This window comes from Dermacentor silvarum, chromosome 9 (genome assembly GCF_013339745.2).
Source record: "Dermacentor silvarum isolate Dsil-2018 chromosome 9, BIME_Dsil_1.4, whole genome shotgun sequence".
In the NCBI taxonomy this organism is placed as follows: domain Eukaryota; kingdom Metazoa; phylum Arthropoda; class Arachnida; order Ixodida; family Ixodidae; genus Dermacentor; species Dermacentor silvarum.
The window spans coordinates 5162999-5179920 of NC_051162.1; the positions used below are offsets into that span (position 1 = coordinate 5162999).

Below are 16922 nucleotides of genomic sequence, written 5' to 3' on the forward strand. Positions count from 1 at the left end.
GGCCCACATAATGTGACAAGAGCTTGCTGCACAAGCCGCGCTTGCGTTGTGGGGTCCATAGCAGCACTAGGTCACCTTTCTCAAAATAAATGGCTTGATGGGATCTATCGTACCGATCCTTCGAGCGGTTTTGCGATGCCAATGTGCGGACGCGGGCTATTCGGCGGGCTTCCTCGGCGAGGCAAAGTGTCTTGGCGACGGGATCCTCAGCGTCCAGAGAAAACGTCAGAATCGTGTCGAGGAAGCTCCGCGGCGATCGAGCATAAAGCAGATAGAAAGGGCTGTAATTCATTGTCTCATGCTTCGCAGTGTTGTAGGCGTATGTTATGAATGGTAAGACATCATCCCAGTTCTTGTGGTTAGAGGACACATACATGGACAGCATGTTCGTCAGATTTCTATTCGTGCGTTCAACAAAACCATTGGTTTGCGGACGGTACGGCGTTGAGTGACGAAATTGTGTCCCACATAGCCGAAGCAGCTCTTCAACAGCGTCGGCCATGAATTGACGACCGCGTTCACTTATAATCACGCGATGTGGGCCATGGCGTAGGACGACATAATGCAACAAGAAAGCTGCGACGCAAACAGCGGTAGATGACGGCACTGCTGCGGTCTCCGTGTAGCGTGTAAGGTGGTCTACACAAAGGATGATCCATCGATTGTTATTCGATGACCGTAGGAATGGGCCCAGGAGGTCCACGCCAACGTGTTCAAAAGGTGCGTGAGGGGGAATCAACGGCTGCAGAAGACGTAGTGAGGCGGTTGAAGATCTTTCCGCCGTTCGCATTGGTCACAACTAGCCACATATTGCTTTGTTGTTTGACGCATGTGAGGCCAGTAAAATCGCTCTTGCACACGCTGTAGCGTACGGGCGACTCCAAGATGACATGATGTTGGATCATCATGCATGGCATGTAGCACAGCACTACGGAGACTCTCCGGGACTATAAGAAGAAAGCGGGCGCCACTTGCAGAGTGGTTGGTTTTATATAACAAGCTGTCACGTATGGAAAAACCACCACTGGCTTTCGGATTCAGGGCCATCACGAAAAGAGGTTCCAGAGTGACGTCGTTGCGTTGATCCTCCTGGAAGATGGTTGCGTCCGGAAGTTCAGGTGCAATAGCGGCCAGACAGTCATCGAAAGTGTCTTCGTCAGAATTTGCCGTTGGCAGTAGTAAACGGGAAATGCAGTCGGCGTCAGCATGCCGGCGCCCGCTTCTGTATTTCACTACAAAGTCGTACTCTTGTAGTCGTAGCGCCCACCGTGCTAGACGACCAGACGGATGCCGAAGGCTGACCAGCCAGCATAATGAATGGTGATCGGTGACTATTGTTGCGTCCCGAATCGGCCGGGCGCATTCTTTGATTGTTTCCCATCGAGGCAGGCCCTTTCATGAGCGTCGTCCAGACGGCGACAGTGCCAGACACCGACGAGACGGGCAAACAAGCGCCCCAACTCGGCAGTGCCCATTCTTTGGGTGCTTCCCCCGATGCCACCCCTTTCATCAGCGTCGTCCAGACGCTCACTTCGAAGCGACCGACCCCAACCGCCACCCTTCTTCAGACGCGGGGATTAGTGCAAAGGCCATTCTCCCGACCCTGGCAAGATGACCGTCGGAGGGCAAGAAACAGGTCACCGACTTTCGTGGAAGGAGTGTCAACCCCGTTTCCGGATTCACTCGTCCTTGCTTCGAAGGTGCAATATTAGAGGCGGAGTTCAGCGAACAAGACGGCCTTTCTGATTGGCCGCATCAAGGTCATCTGATTCCCTAGTCGGGTCAACTAGGGAAGACCGATGTTTTATAAGGAGACACCTTGCGTGCAGTGGTGTGTCCTGACCTGTTCTGATATGTGCTCGGACATGTAGTGAGCTGAGACTTTCAAAGTGCTCCCCCCATGGAGTGGGCTTCCATATTTGGAGCCACTGTAAATATGTAGAATAAACCCTTTTTATATCGCTCTTACTCCTGGACGTACTCATCCCTATGGCTGAAGGATCACCGGCCTAAACGCTACCCGTCTCAACAACCTGTTCCCAACACTATGCTGAATGGGCGACCATCGATGTAACAGCGAAATTTCTGAACAGCAAAAACAGCTGCAAGGCATTCCTGCTCAGTGACTGTGCAGTTTCGCTCAGCATTGCTTAAGCAACGACTGGCATAGGCAAAAACGTGTTCGGCGTCGTTTCGCCGTTGAACAAGTACCGCTCCCGCTGGCGTCAGTATGAACTTCGGTAGGGGAACACGGATCAAAATGACGCAGGATGGGGTCTGACGTAAGTAAGAATTTAAGCTGACGGAACGATGGCTCACATTCTGGTGTCCAGTCGAACGATACATCCTTTTGCAACAGACGCGTCAACGGGTGCACAACGTCGGCGAATTTTGGGACAAAACGACGCAAATAAGAACATAGTTCCAGGAAACTGCGAAGTTCCCGCGCTGACTGCGGAGGCTGGAAGGCACTGACCGCTTCAATCTTGCGGGCGTCAGGTCTGACTCCATCTTTGTCGACTAGATGACCGAGAACCAATGTCTGTCGCTCCCCAAACCTACACTTTCCAGAGTTGAGAATCAAATCTGCTTTCTCCACGCATTTCAAAACCAGGCTAAGGCGCTCGTTATGTTCCTCAAAAGTGCGGCCGAAAATAACATCATCCAGGTAGCAAAGACATATTTCCCACTTTAGACCGCGGAGAATTGTGTCCATGAATCTCTCGAACGTGTCGGGCGCATTACAGAGCCCGAACGGCATAACGTTAAATTCGAATAAACTGTCCGGTGTAACAAAGGCGGTCTTCTCTTTGTCGACGGGATCCACATGTATCTGCCAATAGCCTGAACGTAGATCGAGGGACGAAAACTAGGAGGCAGAATGTAGGCAGTCTATTACGTCGTCAATTCGCGGGAGTGGGTACACATCCTTCTTGGTAATTGCATTTAATCGCCTATAATCAACACAAAATCTCCACGAGCCATCTTTTTTCTTTATCAGGATGACAGGTGCGGCCCACGGGCTTGATGATTCTTTAATGACATTTTTCCTCAGCATCTCTTGTACCTGGTCCGCAATAATCTTGAGATTTGATGAAGACACTCGGTAGGGCTTCTGCCGAAGAGGATGTGCCGACCCTGTGTCAATGCGACGACGAACACGCGAAGATGGGATAGTTGTACGGTGCTCATCTTGAGAGAAGTCGAACACGGAAGCATACTGAGATAGCAGTTGTACTAAGGTGTCCCGTTCATGTGATGACAAAGACTTGCTGACCATGCGTAGAATTTTCTGCTCGTAAGGGCAAGTGGCTCGTCCTTGAGTGGAATCCTCGTCCCTGACGACCATCGATGAACAGCACCTGACGTCTTCCAAGACAGCAATCTTCATGTGTTCGGGAACACGCACAGGAACGGCAGAACAATTTAACGTCCACAAAAACGTGCTACCATTGTTCACGGATACGATACTATTGGGTACCAGTAGGTGTTTCTTTCCACAAGAGTCGCCGAAGGGTTTTACCACGGCGTAAAATGAAGCGTCTGTACAAGATGCGATGACGGATACCGGTGCTAAAGACCACGGAGGCAGCGTCACTCCCTCAGCAACGGCAAATGTCTTTTGTCCAGCGGGTTGTTGATCCAGGAGGTCTGATAATGACGGATCCTGACAAGCATCGACTCCAGGTTTTCCGCTATTTATCCAAAGCTCGCCGGCACCACAATTGACTGAAGCCCCGCAGGTCTGCAGAAAGTCTATCCCTAATATAACATCGTGCGTGCAACGTTCCAAAATGACAAACTCGGCTAAATAACACTTGTCCGCCAATAACACATTTACAGCACAAACACCAAGGGGACGCAATATTTCACCGCTTATTCAGCGGAATTTAGCATGCGTGTCGAGGGAAAACATCACTGCGTCGAAGCCAGTTCTTGAAAGAAAGGCTCATAACTTATCTCATAGCCCCGGTGTCCACCAATGCCATTGTACATATACTATCAATTATCACTTCCACTTTGTTTCTTAACCAGTGGAGGTATTAGTGTCCTGTCGAGCCTGGCAAACTCACCTCCATCGGCCGCGCAGTCTAGTTTCCCGGCGGCTGTGGTGAGAATGAACGTCACCTCGGTGAAGGAGAGCGACGTTGACGTGAAGACGGTGGAGTGAGACTGCGGTCTGAAACGGGCGAGTCGCTGCGGTGATTCCGTCGAGGACTGTTGATGGGGAAGGTCGTCGACAAAGTAAAGGAGCGTGGAGGCCACGAATTGTCGAAGTTAGGACGTTCAGTGCCATAGGACGCTGGCTGTGACTCGTACCACCTCGGTGCCCAACTACGCTGACGACAGAATTCTGTGACACCGCAGGTATAACACACGGGAGGCTCGCAGCTAACATTCGGGTAGGATGAGTATGTCTGTGGCTCCGAGTAGGCCGTTGCTAAACAACGGGCAGCACGCTCGTTGCCGGTGGTAGTTCTGCTGCGTTCTCATTGGCCTTCTCGAGCGGTGCTCCTCGACAGTCGTTGCAGCGATGGTGGAGGATTGCACGGATGTTGACTATCACGGAACTCATTGTTCAATTCCGTGCAACAACGTAACTCCTCTCTAACAATCTGTCTAATGGTCGTCGCGAGATCGACTGATGGGATGTCGTCTTCAATGTTTGCAACAGTTGTTACGTTTGCTAGCCGGCCAAACTTCGGGATTATGCGGCGCAGTTTGAGAGCCTCAAAGGTACGGCAATGACGTATTACCTCGGCAACTGAGCCAAGGTTCTCTTTACCAATGAGGAAGTTGTAAACGTCCTCCGCGATTCCCTTCAACAAATGGCCAACTTTGTCCTCCTCTGACATACGAGGATTGGTCGTCCTGTATACTTTGAGCACGTTTTCGATGTAGGTCGTGCACGTATCGCCCGGAACTTGAGCTCTTTGAAGGAGCGTTTGCTCGGCCTGCTTCTTCCTTGCGATTGAATCGCCGAAACGCTTCTTGATTTCGGACGTGAAACGATCCCACGTTGTCAGAGTTTCCTCGTGGTTATCGAACCACACGAGCGCCGTGTCCATCAGAAAGAAGACTACGTTGGAGAGTCGCGTTACGCTGTCCCAACGATAGTGCTTGCTCACCCGTTCGTAGTGGTTAAGCCATTCTTCCACGTCCTCGCCGGGCTTCCCTCAAAATGTGCGAGGCTCTACCAGATGTTGGCGCTGCCACGGACAAGCCATCCTTTGGGTCGAAGATGCCGATGGTTCCGTGCGAGTGTTGGCTTCGGTGTGGGACATCTGAAACACCGGAAGTAATGCGGGCAATCCAGCGACTCGGCGGCTTCGACGCAGATCAGGAGGTTGGAGAACCGTGCTGTCCGTGTCGCGTGGTGGTCGGGGGGTACCCAGCAACTTCCACCAAAAACTGTTACGGATGATCGATGCGTATTCACAGATTAAGACCAGGATGGATGAGAGGTCGCCACGAAGTCGCCACCGAAATGTAGCCGTGGCTGCTGCTGAGTTCTTCTATCTCCTCCTCTTCGCCACGTTACAATATATATATATATATATATATATATATTGTTACGGGCCGCCTCCTTGCATTAAGGAAGAAGACGACGATCGCCGAAAAACGCTGCGCGTGTTCAGCCATCTTGGCCATCTCTGCCAACAATCCCTGAAGATAAATACTATCCATTTTTCGTCTATTTGACGCCCCGTCACACATTGGTGGGAGGTGCGGGGTATTCTCGCCAGACGACGGAGCTCCGAAGCGGTCGGCGCTGCGGTGCGACCACCATGGCACACCAACCGGAATCTGCTTCTGCGCCGCGGACACTGATTGTAGTCGTCCAACCCCGAGACCCTGGAATGTTCAACGGCACCGATGGTATCGACGTTGAGGAATGGCTCACGCTATACGAACGGGTGAGCGATTCCAACCACTGGGACCTGACATTCATGTTGGCCAATGTGGTGTTTTATCTTAGTGGAACGGCGAAGTTGTGGTATGACAATCACGACGCCGACTTCGGAAGCTGGGATACATGCAAACAAAAGCTCCGTGACCTGTTCGGTAACGCCTCCAGTCGAAAAATCATTGCGAAGCAACAGCTGTCAACTCGCGCCCAGACGTCCACGGAATCGTATTTCTCTTACATACAGGATGTGCTGGCGCTGTGCCGTAAAGCTGACAGTAACATGTCAGAGTCTGACAAGGTTGGCCACGTCCTGAAAGGGATAGCGGACGACGCATTCAATCTGCTCATGTGCAGAAATTGTGCTACCATCGATGCCATGATCGAGGAGTGTCAGCGCTTCGAGCAGGCTAAGAGCCGCCGTATTGAACGACCATTCGCCCGGCTTCCCAACACCGCTGCAACGTCTTCGTGTGAAGAGCGGCCGCCATCTAACCTTTCACCGCCGTCGGCCGAATTGACGAGGATTGTCCGTCGTGAAATCGAGGCAATGGCTCCCGCTAGCCTCTTTACCAACTCTAACGCCGGCGACTCGAGCACACCAGCGGTTTCGCTAGTCCAAGCCATCGTGCGAAACGAACTCGCGAATCTCGGGGTTCACGCTGCTTGCGCTGTTGTCAGCCCTACATCCGCTTCCGGGGCCCCGACATCGTTCCCGCGATATCCGCGGTTCGCTCCACGATCGCGAAACCCTGCTGATTGGCGAACTGAAGACGATCGGCCTATCTGCTTTCACTGCCGCCGTGTCGGGCACGTTGCTCGCTACTGTCACAACCGCTGGTCGTTCCCGCAACGTACTCCATCCTTTGGCCATGCTCGCCGTCTTGATCGCAGCCCTTTTGAGCCACTATCTGCAGCACACCCCTACAATCCTGACGCTGCCACGACATGGTCCACCCGCTCGCCGTCACCTAGAGGTCACCAGTCGCGTTCGCAACCGTACCGCCGTCCGTCCTCCCGCTCCCCGCCACCTCGCCGCGCCCCGTCGCCGAGCAACCGTGGCTCCTTCACTCCGGAAAACTAAACGATGCAGCGCCCGGAGGTAACGCTGCATCTACGACTCTGCCCGAAAACCCTCTAGTTACTCTGCCAACTCGACGCTGTGTGTTGGACATTGACGTTGATGGCGTGACGATTTCTGCACTTGTCGACACCGGGGCTTATATTTCCGTCATGAGCTCTGGTCTTCGCCGTCGCCTAAATAAGGTGGTCACACCTGCTGTTTCCCACGTTGTAAGAGTGGCCGATGGAGGAACTCCCACCATCCTTGGCATGTGCACCACCCGTGTCACAATCGCCAGTCACCCAACTACTGTTTTATTTGTCGTTCTTGAACAATGCCCGTACGACGTTATTCTTGGTCTGGACTTTCTCGCGACTCATTCTGCCCTAATTGACTGTGCAACTGGCCTCCTGCAGCTCGAACTACCTCACCTAGCCGATGCCCCAACCACCCCTTCGGCACGTCTCTGCTCTCTCGACTATGTGCGCATGCCCCCGCAAGCCGCCATATATATCGCCATTGTCTCGAAACCTCCTGTCGCTGATGGCGATTACGTGCTATCCCCGGTAACGGACGTTCTGCTCGCCAAGAACGTCGCCATGCCTAACACCCTCGTGACCGTCACCGGCAACCGCATCGCCATTCCTATTTTAAACTTCAGCGCCTCTCCTCAACTGATTCCGGCAGGCATGTCACTCGCCGCCATCACTGCTGCCGAAGACTGCGAGATTTGTGCGTTGGATCCCACCCGTTCCTCCAGTTCGTCCTTCCTTTGCACCACAACCAGTTCGCCGCGCGATGTCTTTGTCAGAATGATCCCTGATGACCTTCCTTCTGATCAAGCTACTGACCTTCGCTGCCTCCTGGAGTCTTACCAGGACATTTTCGACTTCGACGATCGTTCTCTGAGCCAAACGTCTGTTGTCCAACATCGCATCGACACGGGGAACGCGAGCCCTATCCGTCGCCGTCCCTATCGTGTCTCCCTCGCCGAACGTCGTGTGATCCAAGGCGAAGTTGACAAAATGCTCACAAAAGGCGTTATCGAACCTTCTTCCAGTCCGTGGGCGTCCCCTGTGGTGCTAGTAAAAAAGAAAGACGGCAGCTGGCGCTTTTATGTTGACTACCGACACTTGAACAACATCACACGCAAGGACGTCTACCCTCTGCCCCGAATCGATGACGCCTTGGACTGCCTCCACGGCGCCACGTACTTTTCCTCCATCGACCTACGCTCCGGATACTGGCAGATTACCGTTGATGCCATGGACCGTGAAAAGACTGCGTACGTCACACCGGATGGACTTTACCAATTCAAGGTTATGCCTTTTGGATTGTGTAATGCCCCCGCGACCTTCGAGCGAATGATGGATTCTCTCCTTCGGGGCTATAAGTGGTCTACGTGTTTATGTTATCTAGATGACGTGATTGTATTTTCGCCTACTTTTGAGGACCACCTAGCCCGCCTGTCGGCCATTCTTGATGTGTTTCGCCGCGCTGGCCTACAACTCAACTCCTCCAAGTGTCGTTTCGCTCGGCGTCACATCACCGTTCTCGGACACCTTGTTAGTGCTAGCGGTGTCCAACCTGACCCCGACAAGGTGCGTGCCGTCCGAGACTTTCCTGTTCCTCGCTCAGTTAGCGATGTACGGAGCTTTGCCGGCTTGTGTTCCTACTTCCGCCGCTTCGTCAGGAATTTTGCCGACATTGCCCGGCCGCTTACTGACCTACTCAAGAAGGACATCTCTTTTTCCTGGGGTCGTGCACAAGCTGCCGCATTCACCACCCTTGTCAGTTTACTGACTTCACCGCCCATTTTGGCGCATTATGACCCGTCGGCCCCTACAGAAGTTCGCACCGACGCTAGTGGCCACGGCATAGGTGCAGTACTCGCCCAACGCCAGAACGACCAGGACCGTGTCATTGCCTACGCCAGCCGCCTTCTCTCGTCGTCGGAGCGGAATTATTCGATAACTGAGCGCGAATGCCTGGCTTTGGTCTGGGCTGTGGCAAAATTTCGCCCTTATTTGTACGGCCGAACTTTTTCCGTTGTCACGGACCACCATGCCCTTTGCTGGCTCTCGTCGCTGAAGGATCCTACAGGAAGGCTTGGCCGCTGGGCGTTACGACTACAGGAATACACCTTTGACGTGCTCTACAAATCTGGCCGGATGCATCAAGATGCTGACTGTTTATCCCGCTACCCTGTCGATCCTCCCGACACCACCGAACGTGATACCGGTGACTTCGTCATGGCTATTGCAGATCTGGCCAACATACGCGCTGAACAGCAAAGTGACGACACGTTACGATCTATAATTGACCGCCTCAATTCTCGTCAGCCCAACCCATCGCTTCGTCTGTTTGAGCTTCACGACGATATTCTTTACCGTCGTAGTACCACTCCCGACGGCCCAGAGCTTCTGCTTGTTCTCCCCAAGCATCTTCGTGCTACTGTTCTCCAGGAACTCCACGATGCTCCGACCGCTGGCCATCTTGGCGTATCCCGCACATACGATCGCGTGCGGCGCCGGTTTTTCTGGCCTGGTCTGTACCGATCTGTTCGACGCTACGTTGCTGCGTGTGACCTTTGTCAGCGACGTAAACGGCCCTCAGGGTTGCCTGCAGGCCTTCTGCATCCAATTCACATACCCCAGGAGCCATTCTACCGCGTCGGTCTCGACCTCCTCGGCTAATTTCCTTCGTCTGCTTCAGGGAACAAGTGGATCGCAGTTGCGACCGACTACGCTACGCGTTTTGCCATCACGCGAGCTTTGCCGACTAGTTGCGCCACTGACGTCGCGTCGCCGATTTCCTCCTTCATGACGTCATCCTTCGTCATGGTGCTCCTCGGCAACTGCTCACAGACCGAGGCCGCTACTTCTTGTCGAAAGTTGTCGATGACCTCCTTCGTTCCTGTTCTGTGGAGCACAAGCTCACTACTGCGTACCACCCGCAGACCAACGGGCTCACCGAAAGGTTGAACCGCACCTTAACCGATATGGTGTCGATGTACGTGTCTGACGATCATCGGGACTGGGACAGCGCTTTGCCATACGTCACGTTCGCGTACAACTCCTCCCGTCACGACACCGCCGGTTTTTCGCCGTTTTACCTCCTGTATGGCCACCACCCTGCATTGCCTTTTGACACGCTCCTACCTGCTGTTCTACAACATACCACGGAGTATGCCCGCGATGCTGCCGCGCGAGCCCATCTGGCACGTCAGATAGCTCATGAGCGACTATCCGACTCACAATTATGCCAAAAGGACCGCTACGACCGCAGCCACCGGCACCTCTGCTTTTCTCCGGGATCTCTTGTGCTTCTCTGGACTCCTTCTCGTCGCGTCGGTCTCTCCGAAAAGCTTTTATCGCGTTACACCGGACCTTACAAGGTTTTACGGCAACTTAGTGACGTGAATTATGAAATCACCCCACTGAACAGTTCTTCACCATCTACCCTGCCATCTCGTGACGTCGTGCACGTATCCCGACTGAAGCCGTACTTTTCCGTCACCTCCTCGTGTAATTAGTCGGCGCCGAGACGGTAGCTCAGCCCGCCGGGGCGCTTAGATGTTACGGGCCGCCTCCTTGCATTAAGGAAGAAGACGACGATCGCCGAAAAACGCTGCGCGTGTTCAGCCATCTTGGCCATCTCTGCCAACAATCCCTGTAGATAAATACTATCCCTTTTTCGTCTATTTGACGCCCCGTCACAATATATATATATATATATATATATATATATATATAACACGACATCGAAAGTTCGACGGAAGCCCGTTTGGTCGGGATGAAACATGAAGCAACAAAACACCGACCAAAATAAAAGCTAAAAAATTAAAAACTGAGTAAAAGACGTTTCGGCTTCGCTACGGAAGCCTTGTTCACAATGGGCCCATTGTGAACAATGCTACGGAAGCCCATTGTGAACAAGGCTTCCGTAGCGAAGCCGAAACGTCTTTTACTCAGTTTTTAATTTTTTAGCTTTTATTTTGGTCGGTGTCTGTCGTTTTGTATATATATATATATATATATATATATATATATATAACACATACGTGGGTAGGTTACGGAAAGCTCGTCGCCCCCCCCCCCCCGGTATAATGAAATCTTACCGCCTATATTCGAAGATGTCACCGGTCTAGATTGCTCGATTGTTTTCACTGATTCCCTTGTTGTAAGATCGGCGGCAACATTCGAGAAAGTCCCGATACGTCTTGAATCCACCTTTAAAACAATGATGACCCCGTCAAAAACGGTCACCGAGAAAAGAAAAACAATACGCGCACGTCGACATTGGCCGTTTCCTCTCCAATCCACACGGCTGTCTTTTTGTCCCTTATTGACATACCTAACAAACTTTATCTACAGTGTCTTTTAAGCCTCTAGTTGTCCCCATATGTCAGTACCGCTAGACTGCAGTGACTGTACACTTTTCAATTACAGCGGTAAGTTGCCGATCATTATTTGGTAATGCCTGCCGTATGAGTTCCAACCGATTCTTATTCTTCTGATCAGACTCCTTTGACGAGGTGCGGCCCTTGCACGGGACCGAACCTGCTGGTCAAAATGGTGCTTGCGGACACCCTGGCTCCAGCCATCTAGTAGGGGCACGGGGAACTACGCAGAGCGCGAAAATTCGCCGACGCGCGAGCGCGGCATCGGAGCACCGAACGCGATTGCTTCTTCGGAAATTTTTCTCAAATTTTGGCCTGTCAAGTTGGGGTTGCGGAACTTATACAGTGGGACCCTTACACGAGTCTATACGGTAATTGGCCTGCTATAATAGTACTATATATTTAGACATATGCTTACACATAACTTACTTTAATCAAAGGAAACGAATCGAAGAAAAAAATTTTTTTGTCCAAATACGACCCCAAGAAACTATCACGCCCTGGCATCCAAAGAACCATCTTTTCTTCTGTGGGTCGTCGACTAGTTGTGCCCAATTTGCTCTGTGATAACTTCCTGGCTCATTTGCGACTCACCATGCAGTGTTCCTTGCCGGGCCTCGGCGGGGTCACGCCTGGCTGTATGGGCTTCTGCGGCCGCTTAGACATGGCGCCTGCGTAAAATCCACGTGCTCACTTTCCAAATATGTCACATAATTATTCAATGAAACAAAGCTGATTTCATCTTGCAATAAATGCACTACGCAAAGCTGACATATCTCGTCGACAATAAGCTATTGTATCGCAGCTAGGCAGTGCTACAATGACGCATACGACAGAACCAACAAATGGTAAAGTAGCGCAAATACCTGGGTGCACGTAGAAATCACGGTTACGAAATAATTACTAGTTCCCAGTACTTTTAAATGAACTGTAATGGCGAAGAGTAGCCTGCGCCTCGGAAGCATCGCACGGGCATGAGCTCGTGGTTCCTGTCCTTGGCAGAACGTTGCAGGGACTCCGCAAAGCTTTAGATTGGAAGCATCTTATGCTTGAGGCTATGTCACTCCCTCCCTCCCTACCTCCCTCCATCCATCCATCCAACCGCCGTGCGTCCACACCCCTACTGCGCATGCGCATCCTCCTCCCCCTCTTCTCCTCTCCTTGTCTCATCTCTCCTCTCGACATTCCTCCTCTCCTCTCCGACGCTCCTCTCCTCTCCGGATTGCGCAACGATGGCAACACCTGCGGCTCCGCGCGCGATAATGCGAAGCAGTTTAGGTTAGAGGTGCGACAGTAGGCGCCCCAGAGGCACCGGCAACAGTGACGAACGCCGCGCGCGTTCGGTGCGAACGCGGGAAAAACACCGACGGCGTCGACAACAGTTTTGCGCGTTGCTGGTGCTGCTGCATGTCCAAGTTTATACAGCTGATAAAACTGCCTTGAGTCGACCGCTTTGCATACTACTCAGGGTTCCCCTACGGGAATATGGTGTAATTTTTTCTGGAAGTGGGGGGGGGGGGGGGGGGCAAGTATTGTCGTCCTTGCATGTTGTGTTAATTATTGTGTTTCTCAATATTTGTCAATTTGTATTCATTTACATGACATTTTATCATTTTAATGACATAAATAAAAATGTTTTCATTAATTTTAGCCATATTAACTTTTCCGTATTTGCATCCTCACTTATTCTGCATTGGTATACACTTTGATGATATTTGGTGTTTTTTGGCGCAAGGGCCAAATGTGGCCAAAGAGCGCCAAGGCAATGAATGGTATGTTTGCCATGATCAGTGGGTTCCGATGGTAGGATGCCATGTGGCTGTAAAGGGGCCTAAGAGCAAATTGCGGTATATAAGCGTAAAACATATATCGAATAGAATTACGGCAGTGACGTGTGGAGTGATCTGTGGGTCGTGAATGTATGAGAAGTGGTCATGGTGCTAAATTAAGGATATAAAAGCAGCACAACGCCTACCGAAGGCCTTTGTGAACAAAGACCACGAGGCACGTGCTTTCTTTAATAAAATAGGCACTTGGTGCCGCAGCTAAACGTCGCCTCCCTTCCCTCCCCCTTCCCCCCCTCCCCCACGGCCTCTCGCGCATCGGAAGAAGGCGCGTTTGCTCTACATATATGGTGATTGTAAAGGAGGAAAGAGACGCCTACTTCTGCAGCCCTTAAGGAAGCACGGCGCAGAACGCGCGTTTGTTCTCCGCCGTGCGTTCACTCCCCGTGAAAGAGCGCGTCCCTCGCGCCCTTTCACTCGCACATACAGCGTTCGGCGGCGCGCGGCCACGATTTCATCTCCATTGACGTCATACGGAACCTCACGGCGACGGCGACGGCGACGGCGACGGCGACGCCGACGGCAGAAATCTGCTTTTGAGTGTCCATATAATTGCTATCGCAATAAAATACCGCAGCAGTGGCCTCTGCAGAGAGGCCGTGCTACACGTCACCTGGATAGATAACACGGAAATTATGTATGTCTTTTAAAAACGCGAGAAGTGATCCATATTTAAAAAGAGGTTCATTGCCCAAAAACATAGAAGGATGTAATGGGAGACATTGCCGTGATGGTAATGGAAAATGTTTTTTCCTCCGAGGCTCCAGTTCAGGGCACTGTAAGAGGACGTGAAGTACACTGAGTGGCTCGCCACATTCATCACAGACAGGCGGATCGCCACCGGACAATAAGTAAGCATGTGTACTGTATGTGTGTCCTATCCTGAGTCTGCAAAGTGTAACCTGTGTGCGGCGTGTCTTCGATTCTGGTGGCCAATGAGCGAGATGAGGCTTGATAGTGCGTAATTTGTTGCCCGTTTCTCTGTCCCACAGACGTTGCCAGTAGGTCCTGACCTTTTTCTTAATAAAGGGCTTTAGGTCCATTACAGAGACGGCTATGGGTGAAGTGGCAGCGTCTGTATGAACTGATGTGGCTAGCTTGTTGGCCAACTCATTCCCTTCGATCTCGCGGTGCCCTGGCACCGCGGTGAGCACAATTTGCTGCTTGGATACATACGCGGTGCAAATGGTGGAATAAAGAGTTATAATTACGGGGTTTCTGTGCCTACTTGGAGTGTTTAAACATTTTAACACGCTCAAAGAGTCAGTGTAAATGACTGCCTTGCGTATGTCTAGCTGTTTGATGTGTTTAACCGCCGCCAGGATAGCGTAGGCCTCCGCTGTAAAGATGCTTGTGTTTGGGTGTAGAACTCCCGCAGCAGAAAAGGATGGACCGACCGCCGCGTAAGACACGCCAGCGTGTGACTTTGAAGCGTCAGTAAAATATTCCGGGCAAGAGTATTTGTGCTGCAATTCGAGGAAATGCATACGGATATGTAGGACCGGCGCATGCTTTGTAACCTCAATGAAGGACAGATCACACTGAATCAGCTGCCACTGTACAGCTGCCAGAATGGTGGCAGCTGTACAGGAGGGGGCATGACATCGTGCTCGTGGAGTGACACATCCATTTCTTCGGCAAGACCTCTTACTTGCAGTGCGTAGGACATTCTAACGGAAGGGCGGTTCTGAAAGGTTTGGACACTGGATAGATCATGTATGGTTGTGTAGGTAGGGTGCGAATTCTTTGAGTTCACTTTTAGGAAATATACAAAGGATAGGTACGTTCTCTGCAGATGGAGCGACCATTCATTTGATTCAGCGTAGAGGCTTTCTACGGGGCTTGTTCTGAAAGCACCCGTAGAAAGGCGGATGCCCAGATGGTGGACAGAGTCTAACATCTTCAAGGCGCTCGGCGTCGCGGAGTAATATATAATGGAACCATAGTCTATACGTGATCGAATGAGGCTCTTATAAAGATTCAATAGACATCTTGTGTCACTACCCCACGTAGTGCGAGACAACACTTAAAAAAATTAAATTATGGGGTTTTACGTGCCAAAACCTGTTCTGATTATGAGGCACGCCGTAGTGGGGGACTCCGGAAATTTGGACCACCTGGGGTTCTTTAACGTGCACCTAAATCTAAGTACACGGGTGTTTTCGCATTTCGCCCCCATCGAAATGCGGCCGCCGTGGCCGAGACAACACTTTCAAGATGCTCATTGTCTTCAGGCACTTGTTTCTTAAATACTTTAGATGTGCGATAAACGTTAACTTCGCATCTAGAATTACGCCTAGGAATTTGTGTTCAGTTTTTACAGGTAGACCCTCACCCTGTAGCTCGATGTTGGGATGAGGGTGCAGACCTCTCTTTCTGGAGAAGAGGACGCATGTGGACTTTTGTGGGTTAAACTAAAACCCATTCTCGTCTGCCCACTTAGACAGTTTGTTCAGACCAAGCTGAACCTGCCGCTCACAGATTGCAAGGTTACATGACGTGAACCCTATCTGTACATCGTCGACATATACTGAATAAAATATGTTGCGTGGGATGTACAGACGCAGAGAGTTCATTTTCACGATAAAGAGGGTGCAACTAAGCACACCACCCTGTGGTACTCCAGTTTCCTGCACATATGGTCTTGATAAGGCACTACCCACATGAACACGGAATCTGCGGTTGGACAGATAACTTTCAATGATATTCAGCATAATGCCACGTATTCCAAAGTGTGCGAGGTCTCTTAGTATTCCGAATCGCCACGTGGTGTCGTATGCTTTTTCCATATCAAGGAAAACAGACAGGAAGAATTGCTTGTGGACAAAAGCCTCACGAATCTGAGCCTCTAGGCGTATCAGATGATCAGTGGTGGATCGGCCATCGGGAAATCCACACTGCTATGGGTCAAGCAGCTTGTTTGATTCTAGGAAATGTATCAGACGGCGGTTTATCTTCTTCTCGAAGACTTTGCAGATGCAGCTTGTTAGAGCTATGGGCCGATAACTCGATACGGACGATGGATCCTTGCCCTACTTCAGGATAGGAATCACTATGGCCTCTTTCCAGGCAGAGGGGATCTTGCCGGAGGTCCATATACAGTTATACAGACAGAGAAGGGTTTTCTTCGTTTCGGAGGGCAGGTTCTTCAACATTTCATATAGTATGCGGTCAGAGCCTGGGGCAGATTGGTTGCAGCAGGCGAGTGATGCATGCAGTTCTGCTAGAGAGAAAGGTAAGTTGTATGGCTCGTTCCCGGTGCTCTTTCGGTCTAGTTTTTGTTTTTCTATTGCTGATTTGTATGTTGTAAATGCTGTAGAATAGTGCGATGAACTGGACACATGTTCAAAATGTGCACCTAGATGGTTCGCTTGGTCCTCCAGGCTGTCTCCCTGCGTGTCTACCAGGGGAGGCGGATGTGTTTGTCGTCCTCTTACTCTATTGACCCGGTTCGAAACCTTGGCCTCATCAGTGTATGAATTGATGCTTGATAAGAATGTTTGCCAGCTGTCTCTCCTGGCTTGTCTGCGCGTTCTCCTACCTTGGGACTTGATTTTCTTAAAATTAAAAAGGTTTTCAGCAGTAGGAGAATCGCGAAGCTGCCTCCATGCTTTGTTCTGCTGCCTACGCGCGTTCCAGCATTGTTCATTCCACCATGGAACACGGCGTTTGCTAGAAAGTCCACTTGTTTGGGGGATACACTTA

At 51.2% G+C, this 16922-nt stretch overlaps 1 protein-coding gene across 1 annotated transcript in view; it reads right to left on the reverse strand.

Annotated features, from left to right (window-relative positions):
- Positions 1-16922, reverse strand: part of LOC119465109 (WD repeat and HMG-box DNA-binding protein 1-like) — a 546382-nt gene that overhangs the window by 503340 nt on the left and 26120 nt on the right. Inside the window, exon 2 of the mRNA XM_037725912.2 lies at positions 11968-12044. Within this exon, the coding sequence (XP_037581840.1) occupies positions 11968-12039 (72 nt within the window). The 5' untranslated portion in view covers positions 12040-12044. The remainder of the gene's footprint in view (positions 1-11967; positions 12045-16922) is intronic.